The sequence below is a fragment of the Mytilus edulis genome, chromosome 14 (assembly GCF_963676685.1).
Source record: "Mytilus edulis chromosome 14, xbMytEdul2.2, whole genome shotgun sequence".
NCBI lineage: Eukaryota > Metazoa > Mollusca > Bivalvia > Mytilida > Mytilidae > Mytilus > Mytilus edulis.
The window spans coordinates 5,952,494-5,971,389 of NC_092357.1; the positions used below are offsets into that span (position 1 = coordinate 5,952,494).

Genomic DNA, 18,896 nt, shown 5'->3' on the forward strand with positions numbered 1-18,896 from the left:
GCAAGTAATATGACGATCAATGACAAATTGAAAATTTTTAATATTGTTCATTAATTGATATCTGACATAGTATTACATGTATTGAAAGTTTACGATTAAACATTCTTGTTTGCATTATGATTAGATAACTCAGATATGTTTCCGTTAGAGAAATGTATTTGGCTTTAAAATCCTTCGTCTAATAATAATTTGCAAGCAAGCTCTTTAATTTTTAGGAATGCCAAAATATACCAAAAGGAATGGCTACTAGAATTACTTCAGCGGTTACCAGCAAATTGAGTAGCTGGCCACTCATAGAAGTTTCTCACTATTTGCTATTTTACGCGAAATTCCAATTACGTCCCAGTATAACACTTTATTGAACAAACATAAATTGTTATTTGGCATTTTGTTCATTTCCTCTCCTTTTTTTGCACTTTAGCTAAAGACTATAAACATTGCACATATCCCAAGACAACTATGTATTGAACAAAACCAAAACATTCATATTGAAAATAGAGAGAGTTAAAACGGTTAAAGGCATCAAACTATTTACTCATGACCAAAACGTTTACTAATTTGCTTTTATAGTGGTTTAAATCGAAATATCTGATTTATTAATTTTTAATACTATATCAAGCCGAAATCCTTTCCCTAATGGTTTTATTTGCACTTTGGATAGTGTATCATGTACAATTTTAGGGTCGTTCAATTTACGTTTGTCTGATATTCTTGCAAATAAAGCAACATTTAAAAATATTTCTCCCTTTATACTTTATTTTCTTAAGGAGGACACCTTAATATAGTACCTTTGTAGTTTCTTCGGACCCTTAGCAGCCGATAAATAAATATCCAATATTTCAAAATATAATTTATAAACATATTTCGTTCAATGCATTTAATAAGTTAAACTTTGGTCACGTTAATCGAAGACAAATCAGAGTGATGTTCATTTCTAATTTATAATTCCTACCTTTTGTCTACCATTTCTGCGTCTATATTGAAATAATATCAGAACAATGATGCACAGTAAAAGACAAATTCCACCCAGAACCGAAATAACCGGTATCATCCATTTGTCTACAAAATATATAGATAAGGGTAATTATACTATTTAACATTAACAAGGTAGTTAATTAATTTAATCTTAACCGTTAAAGCAAAATATAGACCATAACTTTCACGTTACACTAGTTTGTTATTTAAAATAGCATAGTAATTTCTAATGACAGATTTTATTCTACAATAAGAGAATATTTACAGAAGTGCTTATACGTGATCTAAACTTCTTTTGAATTTCATGAATGATAAATTAGAAAATATTGGAATAGAAATTTAGTTTTAAAACATCAAATTACATGAACTACATATGCTTCTCCGAAAAGTGATGATTTCAGTAAAATTTAATAACCATTTACATATGTGGCAGCATGAGTTTTTAATCAAATAAAAAAAGCCTCATGAATAAATTGATAATGCTTACATATAATTCAGGTGTTTTTATAATTAGATGTCTTTTAAATACACCAAGACTGATATGAAACAGATTTTAAAAGAGGAAGATAAACCAAGACTGCACCAAAAATATTATTTTACTTGTAATCGGTACATTACTGTTCCAAGATTTGCTAATCAGTGTCTAGGCGCATACAAAAAAATGGAAACTTGTCCGACATTAACAGAATATTTAATATCTGTTAAATATTAGAAAAAGATATGTAGAGTATTCTCTGTGTTTACCTTTAGTATCGGATTCTAGAGAAGCAGGTGAAAGGCTTTCTGAAGTTGTAGTAGATTTCGTTGTGGCTTCAGTAAATGAAGAAAAAGTTGTATTTTTGATAGTTGGTTCTGAAGTAGAAGTCGTAGTTGTCGATGTTGTTGTCGTCGGAGATGTAGTTGACGGTGTTGTTGTCGTAGTAGTTGAATAAGTTGTCGAAGTTGTAGTCGTCGGTGTTGTTGTTGCTAGAGCTGTAGTTTTCTGTATTGTTGTCGAAGCAGTTGTTGTCGTTGGTGTTTTTGTAGTCGAAGTTGTAGTAGAAGTTATTGCACTTGTCGGTGTTGTTGTCGGAGGTGTAGTTATCGGTGTTGTTTTCGTTGAAGTTGTAGTTGTCGGTGTTGTAGTCCTCTGAGTTGTAGTTGTAGAAGTTGTAGTCGGAGTTGTAGTTGTCAGTGTAGTCGTCGGATTTAACGGTGTTGTTGTGGTTGTAGTTGAAGTCGTCTGTGTTGTCGTCGGAGTTGTTGTGGTCGAAGTTGTTGATGCTGTTGTCGAAGTTGTTGTTGAAGTTGTAGTTGTTGGTGTTGTAGTCCTCTGAGTTGTAGTTGTAGAAGTTGTTGTTGTCGGAGTTGTAGTTGTCGATGTTGGTGTTGGTGTTGTAGTAGTCACATTACGATTTGCATTATATTGTCTACATGTGTGACAACAACCTTGAGGATTAACATAATATGGACAAAGGTTTTCCATACAGCCTTGCCATAGGTCTCCATATAAACAAGCTTAAAAGATAGTATAACGCATATATAAAACTATGTTTTTTGCTGTCAAACAAAAAAGTATTCAATGAGATTTCTTTCTTTCTTTTTTTTTTTTTTAATTTTAATATGTACGCAAGTAAAATTAAAATAATGATGGCATGATGAATGTCAAAATAATTTGAAATATAAATGCATATTAAACATTTTGAATAGCTTTTAATTTCTTGTATTCCTAATAACACATAATCTCACCTATCAGGTTCTCTTCAGTGGTTGTCTTAATTTATATTTTTATTATATGGGTTTTTTCATTTTATTTTTTATAATTTTGTGTTTTTACAGATATTTCCTGTTTAGTAAATTGACATCTTTTATAGACAAAAGAAGATTAAGAACTAGAGAAAACTAGAAAAGCGTATAAACAGCTGACTATTGTTGACAATTGCATGTCAAGATTGGATACCTTTTCCGGATTCGGTTTACTATGCACTATACATTTGTGTAGTTCATGTTACTAGATACGTCTTTTGTTGGTTATTATAGTCTCAAAACTTGATAACTGGGTTTTAAATGCATTTACGAAATGCCTTTAACATTTAACATCCAGACATTATTAAATGATAAAATGACATTTGATTGCAAATATTTGTAATGATAACCAATGCTTCATGTTCTACCACAACTAATGAAAATGTGAAGTATATGTATAAATAGTTTAGACCAACCGTAAAATAAATGTTGTTTAGCAAAAAATTAGCAATTTTATGAAGAGCCTAAAACATATTTTACTGATTTGAGAGGGGAATAAATAAATGTGACGCATGGTTTAAACACGACATGGATTTTTGAATCGTACTTCTATTCTGTCGTTGTAAGAGCAATTATAAACATTTAATGCATACAGAGCTCTCTAATAAACATAAGGAGCACCATTTGAACGATACATATTTGTTCACAAGTTTTAATATGGGTTCTTTAGATAGTATAGTTATTTAAGGTACCAGGATTATAATTTAGTACGCCCGACGGGCGTTTCGTCTACATAAGACTCATCAATGACGCTCATATAAAAATATTTTTAAAGCCAAACAAGTACAAAGTTGAAGAGCATTGAGGATCCAAAATTCCAAAAAGTTGTGACAAATACAGCTAAGGTAATCTATGCCTGGGATAAGAAAATCCTTAGTTTTCGAAAATTCAAAGTTTTGTAAACAGGAAATTTATACAAATGACCACATTATTGATATTCATGTCGACACCGAAGTGTTGACTACTGGGGTGGTGATACCCTCGGGGACGAAACGTCCACCAGCAGTGGCATCGACCGAGTGGTTTAAATAGTTATCAAAGGTACCAGCATTATAATTTAGTACGCCAGACGCGCGTTTCGTCTACATAAGACTCATCAGTGACGCTCATATCAAAATATTTATAAAGCCAAACAAGTACAAAGTTGAAGAGCATTGAGGATCATTTGCAATGCACCACAACACTTTATTTCTTTCTGATTGAATTGCTGTCATGAAAAAGCATGTACTGAATATATGTATAACAATAATGGTTTGAAAAGCAAAATGATAGTCTAAGCATATTGCATTTTTCAAATATTAAGAAATGACCCCATTGTTGGTGCATAAATGGTATTTGTACAACCGCATACATTGAAGAAGTCGATGGTTTGTGAATAACCAATGACATTGAACCAACCTATATTTGTTGTTGCAACAGTCGTAGGAAACAAATGATTGTGACATGTCTGACAACACCATTCAGGATTAACATAATATGGACATAACGTTCCCATACAACCTGAAGTTTTGTCTCCGAATCTACAATCTACAATTGAGCAAATACATGAAAGATAATTTCCAAAGAGGGCTGCACATAACAAGTACTGCGTAAATTGTATTTCAAGATTTTAAAAATACGGGAATTTGTTCGATTGCGCCGTTGGAACACACGTTTTTGTTTTAGTATGATTTCGTTGTTTTACCACAATGTTTTTCTGTACCATTTCATCCTTAGATAACAGTATCAGGTTGATTCAATTTCATAACGCGTTAATGTCTTTCAATTCAATTGGTTGCTATTCTTCTTTATTAATTTTTTTGCTTTAACTGCAAAAAGCTATATATTTTTTTAATAAATAGCTCTAATATCAGCTCTTAATAAAATTGATGTATCAATTTAAAATGCAACAATGAAAATTATTTACCAGGGATGTTTGTTTTATGTTGTTGGCAAAATCTACAGCATTGGTGTTCTAAGGCAGTAGTATAGCAGTCCCTTTGACTTAGTGTTGAACAGTCACCAATATCACCAAAAATGCAGGCTAAAAAGTAAATATTTTAAATGAATTAAAAAAATACAAAACAATAAAAATATATATTTAGTGCTATTGGTATTATAACCACTTATAAGAAACATATTATTTTTCATTAAGAATAATAAACCATTTGAATAAAGTATCTGTATATTAGCCTATGGAACCATTTATATTTAAACAATCTGGTGTCTGTGAACTGTGCTTCAGTTTCTATTTTCATTGCTGTTATTTCAATTTCTTTCAATTAGTTATACAGAACTACTGATGCTATTGAAATTACATGCGTGAAACGTTCACTATTTAAAAAAAATGGCACCTGGTCGGTAAAACCTGCGAGACATTTTGAGTTGATTAGCAAGGCAGAAGATGCACGCATAACAATAGACTATTATCCGGTTGACTCAATCGTTTTCGGTACTTTTGGGGTTTATTCACATCCGCCAGGTTTGTTTTGGTACCTTTTTTAACGATTAACGAGATTCAACTTTGGTAACCTAATGTCACCTATATAAATTCAACCGGATGTTTCAATATCAGTATTCTTCTTTGTTGTTTGTATTTTGTCAAAAAAAGTATACAAATAATTGAGAGTGTACTTTGATACTTTGACTTTGCATCGTTTTAGTCAAACTGTAGGGATTAATATACTTACTGGAAAGATAAATACAGGAAATAATTATTGAGTTTTAATGCCTTTCTGTAATGTTAAAAAAAAATCAAAATTACCGAACTCAAATAAATTTTGCCATTTGATAAAGGACTTTCCGTTTTCAATTGTAAACGGAGTTCGGTAGTTTTGTTATTTTACTCTACATCCCTTATCATGAATGATAACTTAAACTACTGAATCGTGGGAAACGAAAGCTTACCAGTATCATTGGTTCTATGGTTAAGACAGGATTGACAGCATGTGTTGAAAACATTATCTACATAGCACTGCCATGGTTGACTATGAATATAGGAGTTACATGATTCCCCATTGATTGGAGTAAACGGGGTATCACCAAACATACAACTATCTACAATGTTTCATGGAAAGCAATTCATTATATTCGGATTTAAAATTTGTATTATGCATTCTGAAAGACTCATTCATAATTTTTTTTTCAAAACCAGATTTTTAATAATGTTATTTAAAAGGCAATATATATATAATTGTAAATCGCAAATTGAATCAACTTATTAAACACATCAAATGATTGACTTTATTTAAATAAAATGTATTTTCGGAACGTTTGATTGTTATTTCATTTAAAATTGTGGAGACGGTGTTACAAAACTTTTTATGGAAGACTACCCTAAATTAAACACTTTAAACGATTAGCTTACCAATAGTAGATGGAGCTGGTAGATAATTTACACAAGAATAACCAGCACACCACTGTCAAATAGAAAAACATGATTGCAATAATTTATAAATCCTGATATATGTATGTATGTTTGTGTGTGTATATGTGTGTTTTGTTTTATGTCGTTATTTTTTAATAGTATTTGACCATACAAGATCTGTTAATTCTAATCTCAAAGATAGGCGAAAATACAAAAGGGATATTAAAAATTCATAAGTAAATGGCAAGACATTGCAAAAATACAAAAACCTTAAACGACCAATTGTATACAGGATATTATATGAATAAAGGCAACAGTAGTATAACGCTGTTCAATAGTCATGAATCGAAAAAGGGAAAACAAAATCCGGGTCACTAACAAATCAACACATCAATGCGTTTCCAATAAATATATAAGACTGAGCAACATAAAACCTACAAAAAAAACGGGGATGATCTCAAAATCATAACAACATGTATTGAGATATCAAGTGCAGATTACAGGAAATAATCAATATCAACATAAACTATGAGTAGTTATCAACAATTATTTATCAGGTATAGTTTTTCTAGCTACACACTTTATCATGGTGGGGTTCGTGTTGCTTAGTCTTTAATTTTCTATGTTGGATCTTCTGTACTATTATTTGTCTGTTTGTCTTTTTATCTTTAGCCATGGCGTTGTCAGTTTATTTTTGATCTAAGAGTTTCACTGTCCCTCTTTTATTATATTTTGATTTTTGGTGCTTTAACACCACTTTTAAGTACCGCATGTAGGCTATTTCGTCGCGGTCAGTTTTTATTGGTGGAGGAACCAGGAGTGTCCGGAGAAAACAACCGACCTTCGATAGGAAAACTGACAATCCTAGTCAATTAAGACTTGAGTCGAGTACATGCGCATGAGCGGGGTCCGAACGCACAAACCCAGTGTTGACTGGCTAGGATTACAGAAGTAACTACTAAGACCACTCGACCACCGAGGTCCCCTCTTTTATTAGAATTACCATGTTATTTCCGCACGTTGTTCCATCGGCCGGTATAACTAGAGATAGACTGGTTCCTCCTGTTGAGCACCATAGTCCGGTACAAACATTGGCGAAATTGTTATTGTATATAGCCTGAAAATAAATGTTTATGTATGATATAAGTTTATTTCTGAAGTGTTTAACGTTGTCTAATTTCTTTCTAATAAAAAAATAAGGTAATATCAGTTTTCAATGTTAACATAATACTATGGGTAATCCATTCGGAGCAAACAAATTATTTCGGGACCTTTTATAGCTGACTATGCGGTATGGGCTTTGCTCATTGTTGAAGACCGTACGGTGACCTATAGTTGTTTATTTCTGTGTCATTTGGTCTCTTTTGGAGAGTTGTCTTATTAGAGATCATGCCGCATCTTCTTTTTTTATATAACACATATAATTGACAATTTGATAACATTCAAATCCGATCTCCGTTATTTGAAGATTTGTCAAGTTAAAACAGATCTCTCTTAGTTGAACTGATATCCCAGGATTTTCCTACAAAGATATCTTCAATCGAATTTTGCTGCTTAGAATGCAGTTGTTAAAGCAAGGTTTTTATGGTATAGTTCAAGTCATCACTTTGTAAGTATTACCGTCACGATCATCAATTTCCCCTCCTAGTTTCCTCGATTGTTACAACATCGAGTGATACTTAACACCGCATGTGTATTCACCATGCTCGATAGTTACCGCATGTGTAGCAAGATATGCCTACCCATTCAGACCACCTAATATGTATATCAAACGTGCTTTTGATGTGTTAATTTAAAGCTTGCATCATTGAGGAGTGGTAACTGGTTAATTGCTATGTGTTTTGTGTACTGTTTTTAATCTATTTGTCTTTTTAAGTTTTTAGCAATGGTGCTTTCGCCCCTTAGTCGGGCGTTTGTTAGTTTTATGTTCTGCATGATAATAATTCTTGAAAACATCTAATTATCTATACCACAATTAAACATCTAATTGTCTATACCATACTTAAATATCTAATTATCTATACCATACTTAAATATTTGCACACCAGACGCGCTTTTTGTCTTCGAAAGATTATAAAGTGACACTCAAATAAAAGAAAAGTAAAAGCTAACTAAATTACGCATTTGAAAGGCGTCGGAGAATAAAAATTACAAAGTTTTTTTAATAAATACAGCTAAGGTATTTCTAAAGATAGACGTGTACAGTTCTCCAATACATATATATTTAAAGGGTCATACTTTTAAATCGCCAATCAAATGACAAAACACATCAAAAACTAAAGGCCAACAACTGTCATACTGTAAACCAACTTATTTTCGCGGATACTTAATATCGCGTTAACCCTTTCTAGTCCACTTCGCGACTATTTGATTTCGCGATTTTTTCTAATTTACCTGATGAAGTTTAATACGGAAAGATCCAAGTTTAACATATAAAATAAATCGCTCGCGAAAATAAGTTGGTTTACAGTATTCCTGACTTGGTACAGACATTTTCAAATGTAGAAAAACATTTATTCGTTGTTACTGTATAGATAATTTTGATAGTAAATAGTACCCTGCTAGCATATGACGTTGGCCCAAATATGAGTTGACATTGTTTATCTATGGTAAAATCTTGTCCTATAGGGTCTGACATGTACTGGTAGATATCTACAACTGTCGTAGAAGTGGTGGATAGCAAACAATTTGGTCCTTGACTAAAATATAGAAAAGTGGTAAAATGGTTATTCGACCGGCACATTTTCAGTTTAATTATCATACTATAACATAACTGATTGGAAAATTCAGAAGATGTAATATAATTGTCTGTATCTTATTATCTTACATAAAGAAGATTGAATCTTACATCTATGATTCAATTATAAACACCTAGCTAACAGTATATAAACCAAGTGTATACGTTCTGTTTTACATTTAACCAAAATAGATTAGCATAAAACTTGATGAATGTATTTGGGTATTTGAAACGTATATGGGTGTCATAAATAAACAAATAAACATATACATTTGCACGATGTAAGGCAATATTGATTTAAATATTTGGTGGTTTGTAAACAAGTAACCGTCATTGTTTGTCTAGATTATTTACTGTTCCTTTGTGGATAACAATATAGAATAGAAGTTAAATACTTTATACAAAATCAACTTGTCTATTCTGCATGAATTTACATTTACAGTCTAAACTTTAGTTTTTATTATATTTTGAAAAAGTTCGGAATAAAGAACAGAATGCAATGTATATATAATTTAAAAAAAAACATCCTATACTACATCAGAAAATGTTGAGGCTATTCCCATTTACCATTCTAACGATTATTCGAGAAATCAATGTTAAGTCGATAATTATCTCATACACATCATGGCCAGTAGGTCTTAACTTTGAGCATTAATACCAACTATATTTTGCATTAACTTTATATAGATTCCTCGATTTTACATTTAACGTTTAATACTATCAACTGTTCAATCTTGGGGTAAGCGCATAACTGGAAATAAATTTTCAACATCCGCAAATGAAGCATCTACTTTCATAGGATGTTTGTTGTTTTGTGTTATTAATTCGTAATGACTGTATGCATTCAAAAGATATGTAAAATACGGAATTGAAGATTCTTATTGTGTGGTATGATTGCAATGAATAGAAAGTTAATTAATTTTATTCAATTGAACAAGTAGAGAAAGGGGGATATTGAAAATACTACTTGTATACCATCTCCGTTCAAAGATATAGAATATAATGGAAACTAAAGTATAATGACTGCTCTCGTGAGGAATATATATATGTTACAGTGAATTTGTATAATCAGGGTTTATGTAGAATCCCTGATTTTTTCAGGGATTATGTAGAATCACTGAAATCATTAGTGATTATATAGATTCCCTGAAAATGACCAGTTATTTTATATAACCACTGATAATTTTAACTATTATTCTCCAAGTTCCCTAATATGATTTCAGGGATTATCAATAATTAAAAGCTTCAAGCTATAGTCTTACTAAACAAATCCTTGGTTCCAGGAAAGGGAGATCCCAAAAAAACTAATGGTCAATATTCACGTAAAGACTGAAGAAGGATATCGCCTTGCTATATAGCATGGAATCCTGCTTGGATCTTAAATACACGAAATCAGTTTGAGGTTGCTGATTTTCCTTCATTGGTACAATTTGTACCTTCAGATGTTTGTGCTGTAAACTCTATTTCTTTGAGACGTGCCGTAAAATCTGATTTGATGTGGAGGACAAGGTTTTTTTTAAATGTTGATATTGTGGTAAAAACAGATGTGAATTTGATAGATATGCCTGTAGAAAATCAGGGCAAATGTGTAATAGTCGATGCCATCCAAATTTAGTTTGTAAATAAAATGTTTAATATTAAAATATTATACGTAACATTAACATTTATCAAAACGACTGTAGGCATAAAAATAGTTTTAATGACAATTTCATTTTATTCAAATTCTCAACATAAAAACAATTGCTAAACAATACGATAAAAAGAATAATCATTATGCAATTTAATATTTTCATATTTACTTCATGAACCCGCCCGTGTGGGCTAGCTTGATATTATTAATACTAATACAGTCAATATCAGAAAGGGCTCGCTTGATATTATTACTGATAAAGGCAGTATTAAAAACAAAACATCAATTATTCTTTATATATTTTGCTTATCATTTAATTATATTGTGCTTATCATTTAATTATTTTGTGTATAACATTTCAATATTTTTGTGTCTTTCATATTAATAAATTATGCCTACAATATTAAGGTTATTATTATGATATATTAAGGTTAACTTTTAAGATATTTCAATATGTTATATATTTTAGTATCATTTCAGTTATTCTGTATAATCCCTGACGTTTTTTCTAGTGATTATACATAATCCCTGAAAGTTTTAGTGATTATATATAATCCCTAAACTAACCAGTGATTATACATAATCCCTGAAAATTTTAGGGATTCTACATAATCCCTGATTATACAAATGCACTGTAACATATATATATATATGTTATACTAGAACACACCCGTGATATCACGGGTCCGTGATTGAATTAAAGTATATAACTATGCGCAAGCCTTATTTTAGTATTAGTATTGTCATCTGTTAAAGTCATGCCGATTATAAGATACACAGTTTTTCTCTGCTTTCAAGTCTTTCTGTTTGAACCCGTCGAACTGGAACTTATCAATTATTGGTAATATTAATTATTTGGAAACAAAAGGTCCTGGAATGGAGTATTTTTTTATCAACAGCATTGTCCTATATAAGTTATAAGTAAAGTTGAATTATTTGCTTCGCTGTTTTACGTCATGCTCACTAACAAATTGAAAACTGTACCTACACGTATACGCCTGATTTTTAGTCCAGATTTTTAGTATTCGTATTGTTATCTTAGAAAGTCTAACCAGAGACATATAATACGTCTCATTATGTATTATATGTCTCTGGTCTAACTGATTAAAATACTACAATAGGTAACAATTTGACAATTTAGTAGTGTCAACCCTGTGGTTATGACCCGTGTATATAGCATATTAATCCGGAATACAACGTTTGGTGGTGCGCCTGTCAGATGCGGAACGTACAGATAAGGTAATAGGTAACAGGTGAATATACTATTGGTATCGGTAGCGGACTCGACCCGGAACTTCTTCATTATTGGCAATATTAATTACGTGGAAAACAAAGGGGCCTGGAATGGTGTAATTTTTAATCTACACCTTTGTACTATATTAGTTATATATAAAGTTGAATTCTGTGATTCGTCGTTTTTACGTGATGACGGCTGACAAATTGGACCTCGTAATTTTAGTATTATAGATATATATATATATATATATATCTTTGTCTAGTATGCAAAGCAAAATGTAATTGTTTAAACTTCAATATTAATTAATTATTTGGAGAACTATGACTAGAAAATGATTTAGCTTAGTTTTGGCGTCGTACAGACACTATGCAAATGAAAGCTATTGATTAACCTGTATACTACTTTTACGTATACATATGCATCACACCTTTAATCAAAACTGTAGCACAGATACAGAGACGATTGTACATGCATTGTTTTGAAAAGTCATTTATTTATAGAGTGCAATTGCTTAGAAGCCTTGCATACAAACATCCTATAAATGCAATAATCATTATATTCAGGTAGTATACTAATGCTGTGAAGTATGTTATGTCTACCTTCGATCACGTGATTTCATACAACTTACCTATTGAGTTTATCCATCACTGTTTGAATCTCTGTAACAGAGCAAGATGAGAAAATCCATGGATGTCTGGCTGTATCCCCAAGCTTAGCACTTCCGGTAGCGGACATTATGAAGGCAGCACTTTTATTGCACACATTTTGATCCCCATCATGAATAGCACCAAGACTAAATATGAAATTTTGTAAATTTATATGACAAAGATGTATTTTATCAAACAAGTTATAAAGTGGGCATTGGAAACAAAAGTTCGTTAAATTTGAATACAAGTCATCAGATGAAAAATGGATACACAGACAGATGTCATTAAAAGACAGTTGAAGTGAGGAATATTTGAAAAAAAAATGTATATAATCGGACACTTCGGCTACCTCTGAATGGTATCATTTGTTTTAAGGTGGTACCCAACACCTTGACTAAAATTTATTTGGCTCGTTTAATTTTCATAATATTTTTACAAAATACTTACTTTGACCCTTTGACAAAAATATAAAAATTTCTAAAAATTTGAACCAACCAATTTATCAGAAAAATTACACTGGTTATATAGCAGTTTGACAAACACTAATTTTGATCATTGAGAAGCTTAATATTCCATTAACAACACAACGTAATTAAAACGTTTAGCTGATTTTATAGAGTTATCTCCCTGTAGTGTTAAGTACCACCTTAATTGATATACATAAATTGTTTCGCAAATTAAAACAAGATTTGTTTTGTATTACCTTTTCGTTAATTTTCCTATGTAATAATAAGACTTTCGAATAATTTTCACTTTCAAAAATGAGTAAGCTTTTATTTTCAATGCTCAGATTTTATACCCCATTTTCTACTTAACGCAATGTCTGTGTAACAAGTCAGGTATATGTAAGTTTATCCGGTTATAAAGCGTACAAAGTGTAAAGCGCAAGTGTAAAGTTGGCGTTAGCGACGAAACAAAGGGCCTATTTCACCGAGATGTGCATTCAAAGTGTATGGAAAAATGGAAACTTTATGAGAAAAGTGTCGTAAGGATAGGATCTCCGAGTATGATAAAAACAAATTCTAAGAAATTGAAACAACATGTATGTGTAACTATTGAGAAACTTGTCGTTTTGGTTTTTTGTTGCACTTTAGTGTTTCTGTTGTTTCGTTGTTTATCTCTCATAGGATATGTGTTTCCCTAGGTTTTAGTTTGTTACCCGTATTCGTTTTCTCTCAATCGAATTTTGACTTTTGAACAGCAGTATTCTACTGTTGCCTTTATCTCTTATCCCTTTCCCTAAGGAATTGAAACTACAAATATGTACATGTGATACTAGTTAAACATCAAAGGCAATAACATCACTGGTCCGTATTATTTTGTATTTATTTTTGCAAACGATCTATTTTCGCGAGTAGAAACATATTTCGAATTTTAATTGTCGGGAATATGTAGCACTTGTGACTCCCTAGTATAAATACATCAAGAAAATTACAATACCACGAATATAAATTCCGCGAAGTCGGCTGAAACGACCAATACGCGAAATATAGTATCCGCGAAATTCAGTAATTTACAGTATTATTTGCATCAAAACTTACCTATGTCCTAATTCATGAGCTGCTACAGTTTGTGATATGAAGTTGAAATTGTCGCGCACGAGAGACTGACTTAATGGGGAACACATTGCACCGAGATAGGCAACTCCTGTAATTAAAATAATACATTGTCACACACGAGAGACTGACCTAATGGAGAACACATTGCACCAAGATAGGCAACTCCTGTAATTGAAATAAGACATTGTCACACACGAGAGACTTACTTAATGGGAAACACATTGCACCAAGATAGGCAACGCCTGTAATTGCAATAAGGCATTGTCACACATAAAAGATTGGTTTTATGTACAACCAACACAATGCATCAAGCTACACTTTACTTGCAGTTAATATAAAGAAACACATTTCAAGAGTCGAAAGATAACATTATATATTCTTATTTCGTAATGTACGTTTTAACATATTATCGTTATGAATATGACAGTTGTTATCAATTCGTTGATGTGTTTGAAATTTTGATTTTCTCATTTGATTATGAACTCTCCGTTTTTAATTTTATTCGGAGTTTGGTATTTTTGGAATTTTCTTTTTATATGAATTGTAAAAAATGCATGTCAGATAAATTTGAAGGTGTAGTACATTTTTTATTACAATCTTTTTTATCTGTTGTAAATATTTCGAAGTGCTAAACACACGTGCTGATTTCGATTGCCTTTTATTCAAGAAAACGTAGAGTCTATCAAGTAATTTTCTGACTTCGGAAAACTATCAATATAGCACAGATATTTTTTGAAACACTAAAAATACTTACCATTGGCACTAGTTGACCCACCTCGCACAAGTTGATACCTAATAAGTGTTTAATCAAAACGTTAATATTAATTTTTAAAGCATCTGATTTCATGAAATTATTTACACTATTTTTAGTACAGTAACAACATTATTATATAAAATACCTACGACATGATGATATTTCTTGTCATACAGTCTGACTTAGAAAATATAGACTAAAAGAAGCTTTTTATCTTTTATAATGTTGATCTTTTTGTAACACTTTTAGTGAAATTGTTTTCTTAGTCTAACATCTCTTATATAATACTTTTATCTTTTATTTGAATCGTTTTGTACTTGATACAAAGAGATTGTAAGTAATGCCTGTACCAAGTCAGGAATATGACAGTTGTTTTCCATTCGTTCTGTTGTTTTATATTGTTGAGCCTTTGATGGTGTCATGGTTTTTGAACTGCCCCTTTTTTAATTTGATCTTGGAGGTCTGTATTCTTGTATTATGTTTTTAAAAAGGCCGATTCGCCAATCTCCAAAAGTTATTTTGATGTTTCGAAGACGCATAAAAAAATGCTTAGAAAATTTATCCCTTTCAAGAAATACTAATATATTTGCGTTTACCACTGATACAGTACGCCTGTTATCAACTGCTTTGTCCCTTACATCAATCTTTTTTTCCCCTAAAAATTGTTAGGCTTCTCTTCATTGACTTCAGTGTTCATTTTTTTATAGATAATATTTTGTTATTTGTGTTCAAACATACATCATCCGAAGAAAAAAATGAGGATAAACATAAACAATTCGGGGCCTTTTATAGCTGATTATGAGGTTTGGGCTTTCCTCATTGTTGAAGGCTGTACATTGTTCTATAGTTGTTTATTTCTGTGTTATGTTGGTCTCTTGTGGAAAGTTGTCTCATTGGCAATCATACCACATCTTCTTTTTAATATAGTCCGTGTTGGCATGCAGTTCATTTACACCTGTTAATACCGATGTTTCATGCATGCTGATCAAGACAAAAAAACTAATATTCAATGAGTTTCTTTACTAAATTGACTTACTTTGTAAACAACATGGTATGATCTGGATTTGAAAATGACTGTGAATTCTGTTGAACCCAGTTGCTGAATATTGCTAAAATTGTATCAGGGTCTATTCTAGTTTCACCTGAAGGCTGGGTTATCTTTCTGTTTTCTGTCCAGTATGAATCACTTTGTGTCTTGTTAAAATATACAGATATCATTTGGGACAACATTCCAGACTATTTAAGTGACAAACTAGAAAATATGCAACTTGAAGCGGCTAGGATAGTTACTGGTGGTACTAAGTTATCGTCCATAAATAAATTATACGACGAAACAGGATGGGAGTTACTATCAGAAAGACGTAAAAAACACAAAATTATAAAATTTCATGAAATGTTTCACAATAAGACCCCTGATTATTTAAGCGACATTATCCCTCAACAATTGTTCAATATTCATAATTATGACACACGACGAACGAATGACACGCAACATATAAAGTGTAGAACTGCATTTTACCAGAAATCTTTTCTCCCCTCAGTTATTCGATCCTGGAATGCTATTCCGGACGATATCAGACTAAGTCCATCTAAGTTAACACTTAAAGGTTACCTTAATCAAAATGTAAGAAAAATGCCAAATTATTATTTTTATGGAGACAGGAAAGGACAAATACTTCATGCCAGACTTCGGATGGATTGTAGCAATCTGAACGAACATTTATTTAAGAGAAATCTTGTAGAAAGTAAAAGCTGTACCTGTGGTAGAATCGAGAGCAGTAAGCATTTTCTCCTCGAGTGTAATAATTACTCCCTTGTCCGAAAACGTACGATAGAAAAATTCCCTTCCCATACAATATAGAAACACTACTATTTGGCTGCAATAACCTCAATCAAGAGGAAAATGTACTCGTGTTTAAACAAGTGCAACAATTTTTGGTAGATTCGAAGCGTTTTGGCTAATAGCGTCGTTCGTGCATGACAAAGATCGTAATTGGGTGAGACAGTCTTGACAAAGTCCTGTAAACACACTCCGCCGCCGGTACATATATATATAGGAAAGATCTGATGAAAAAAAAATCTACTTTTTTATTTGCAGTTATTTCCCTTTATCTTTTTTCTACAGGGAGACGGATTAATATAAGGGAAACCTTGTTTCCGAATCCTTTTGTAATATGTTATCACTGTATTTATATGTGTATGCCATGTACATGATTTTTTGAAATAAAATATGTTTAAAGTAAAGTAAAATATAGATAACTAATTAAGCAGTGACGGATCCAGGAAGGGGGGGGGGGGGGGGGGGGGGGTTCCGGGGGTTGGAACCTCCCCCTTTTTTTGGCCGATCAATGCATTTGAATGGGAGCATATAGTTGGAACCCCCCCCCCCCCCTTTACTCTGGGTTAGGGACCCCCCCCTTTTAAAATGGCTGGATCCGCCACTGCTAATTAAGATTTATTTTATGAAACATTTAAAAAATATTGTAAAGGCAAAAGGGGAGGTTTGTTCTCGCGTTAAACTGTTTGAAACTCAAGACATTTAATACAAAGTTGGACCATGTGCTGTTTGGTGTTGCTGTCTTCGTGTATGCGCATATTATTTTCAAGCAGAGTTTAGTTTTGACGTGTTGGTTGACGTGTTCTGTTGAAATGTTTGTCATCTTTAATTCTTGTCATCCTTTGTGTGTATTGTGTATACTCACAAAGAGAGGGGGAAAATATCAATACCGATGAGCGAAATAAACGCAGAAGTTGAAAAAGAACATAATTAGTTGCATGATTTTTTTTATTAGTTGTTAGTGGCTTTGAACTAGCTGTCAGATAACTGCGAGTACTCTCATATCTGTTCATTGTGTCTTTTTGTGTCGGGATGTATAAGTACCGGGCCACGTCCACTTGTATTTTTGTCCATCTGATGAGTTAAGCCTTTTTCAACTGATTGTTATAGTTCGTTCTTATGTTGTACTGTTATACCACTGTCCCAGGTTAGGGAGAGGGTAGGGATCCCGTTAACATGTTTAACCCCGCCACATTATTTATGTATGTGCCTGTCCCAAATCAGGAGCCTGTAATTCAGTGGTTGTCATTTGTTTGCACGTTACATATTTGTTTTTCGTTCATTTTTATTTACAAAAATAAGTCCATTAGTTTTCTCGTTTGAATTGTTTTACATTGTCTTATCGGGGCCTTTTATAGCTGACTATGCGGTATTGGCTTTGCTCATTGTTGAAGGCCGTACGGTTACCTATAGTTATTAATGTCTGTGTCATTTTGGTCTTTTGTGGATAGTTGTCTCATTGGCAATCATACCACATCTTCTTTTTTATATATAATGCGTTCTAAGATGTGTGACCTAAATTTTCAAAAATATCATTGGATTTAACAAAAAATATTATATCAAAAGAAGTGAAATAATATGTATCTAGTTGATTTTGTTGTACTTACCTCGGAGATATAGATACCAATATATGTCAAACCTATTGAAAAGGGTGCGTTTGGTAAATTGTTATACCGTATGTCTACCTGAAATAGAAAAAAAAATATTCAAATATGACACCCATTAAAAGATCAGGTTAATTAAAAAAATGTAGATTTCGGAAATTAGTAGGGCGTTCATTATCACTGAACTAGTATATATTTGTTTAGGGGGCCAGCTGAAGGACGCCTCCGTGTGCGGGAATGTCTCGCTACATTGAAGACCTGTTAGTGACCTTCTGCTGTTGTTTTTTCTATGGTCGGGTTGTTGTCTCTTTGACACATTCCCCGTTTCCATTCTCAATTTTAGATATATGATACATAAACAATAAAAAAAAAATGAGGAGATGTGATATAATGTGGTAATGAAACAGCTAACCACGAAAGCTAAAAACAATCGTAGGGCCTTCAGCGGTTACCATAAATGTATTTAGCCTAATTTTTTTTCGGTAAGGTAAGTGATTCTAAATCATGTCTTGTATATATAATGGTTTGGACAGTTATGTGCCTGTTATTGCCATAATGTTGTCAGTCTGTCCACAACTGATGATTGCCTAATTGTTATAAATTCTTTTCTATTTTCACTCCAAGAATCAGTTATTTCATTAGTTTTTGTATTTGATGTTTATATCTAGTAAACAACTTATGCAATTCGTTGCATCTCACTATCAAACAAACCAATAAGGTCCCAAAACTATAAATCTAAGTATCGTTTAGTTTAAAAACAATGTCTCGCTTGATAATAAAGCTAA

At 32.2% G+C, this 18,896-nt stretch overlaps 1 protein-coding gene across 2 annotated transcripts in view; it reads right to left on the reverse strand.

Moving 5' to 3' along the window:
• Positions 1-18,896, reverse strand: part of LOC139503905 (uncharacterized) — a 41,403-nt gene that overhangs the window by 5,096 nt on the left and 17,411 nt on the right. The window contains exons 7-19 of one of the 2 annotated variants that reach the window (XM_071293913.1): positions 18,115-18,192; positions 15,707-15,864; positions 14,671-14,708; positions 13,899-14,004; positions 12,339-12,503; positions 8,664-8,805; positions 7,110-7,223; positions 6,107-6,158; positions 5,647-5,796; positions 4,667-4,783; positions 4,159-4,287; positions 1,720-2,472; positions 953-1,059 (exon numbers count right to left, since the gene is read on the reverse strand). In XM_071293913.1, the coding sequence (XP_071150014.1) occupies positions 953-1,059; positions 1,720-2,472; positions 4,159-4,287; positions 4,667-4,783; positions 5,647-5,796; positions 6,107-6,158; positions 7,110-7,223; positions 8,664-8,805; positions 12,339-12,503; positions 13,899-14,004; positions 14,671-14,708; positions 15,707-15,864; positions 18,115-18,192 (2,109 nt within the window). The remainder of the gene's footprint in view (positions 1-952; positions 1,060-1,719; positions 2,473-4,158; positions 4,288-4,666; positions 4,784-5,646; positions 5,797-6,106; positions 6,159-7,109; positions 7,224-8,663; positions 8,806-12,338; positions 12,504-13,898; positions 14,005-14,670; positions 14,709-15,706; positions 15,865-18,114; positions 18,193-18,896) is intronic. The other variant, XM_071293914.1, reaches the window with a different exon arrangement.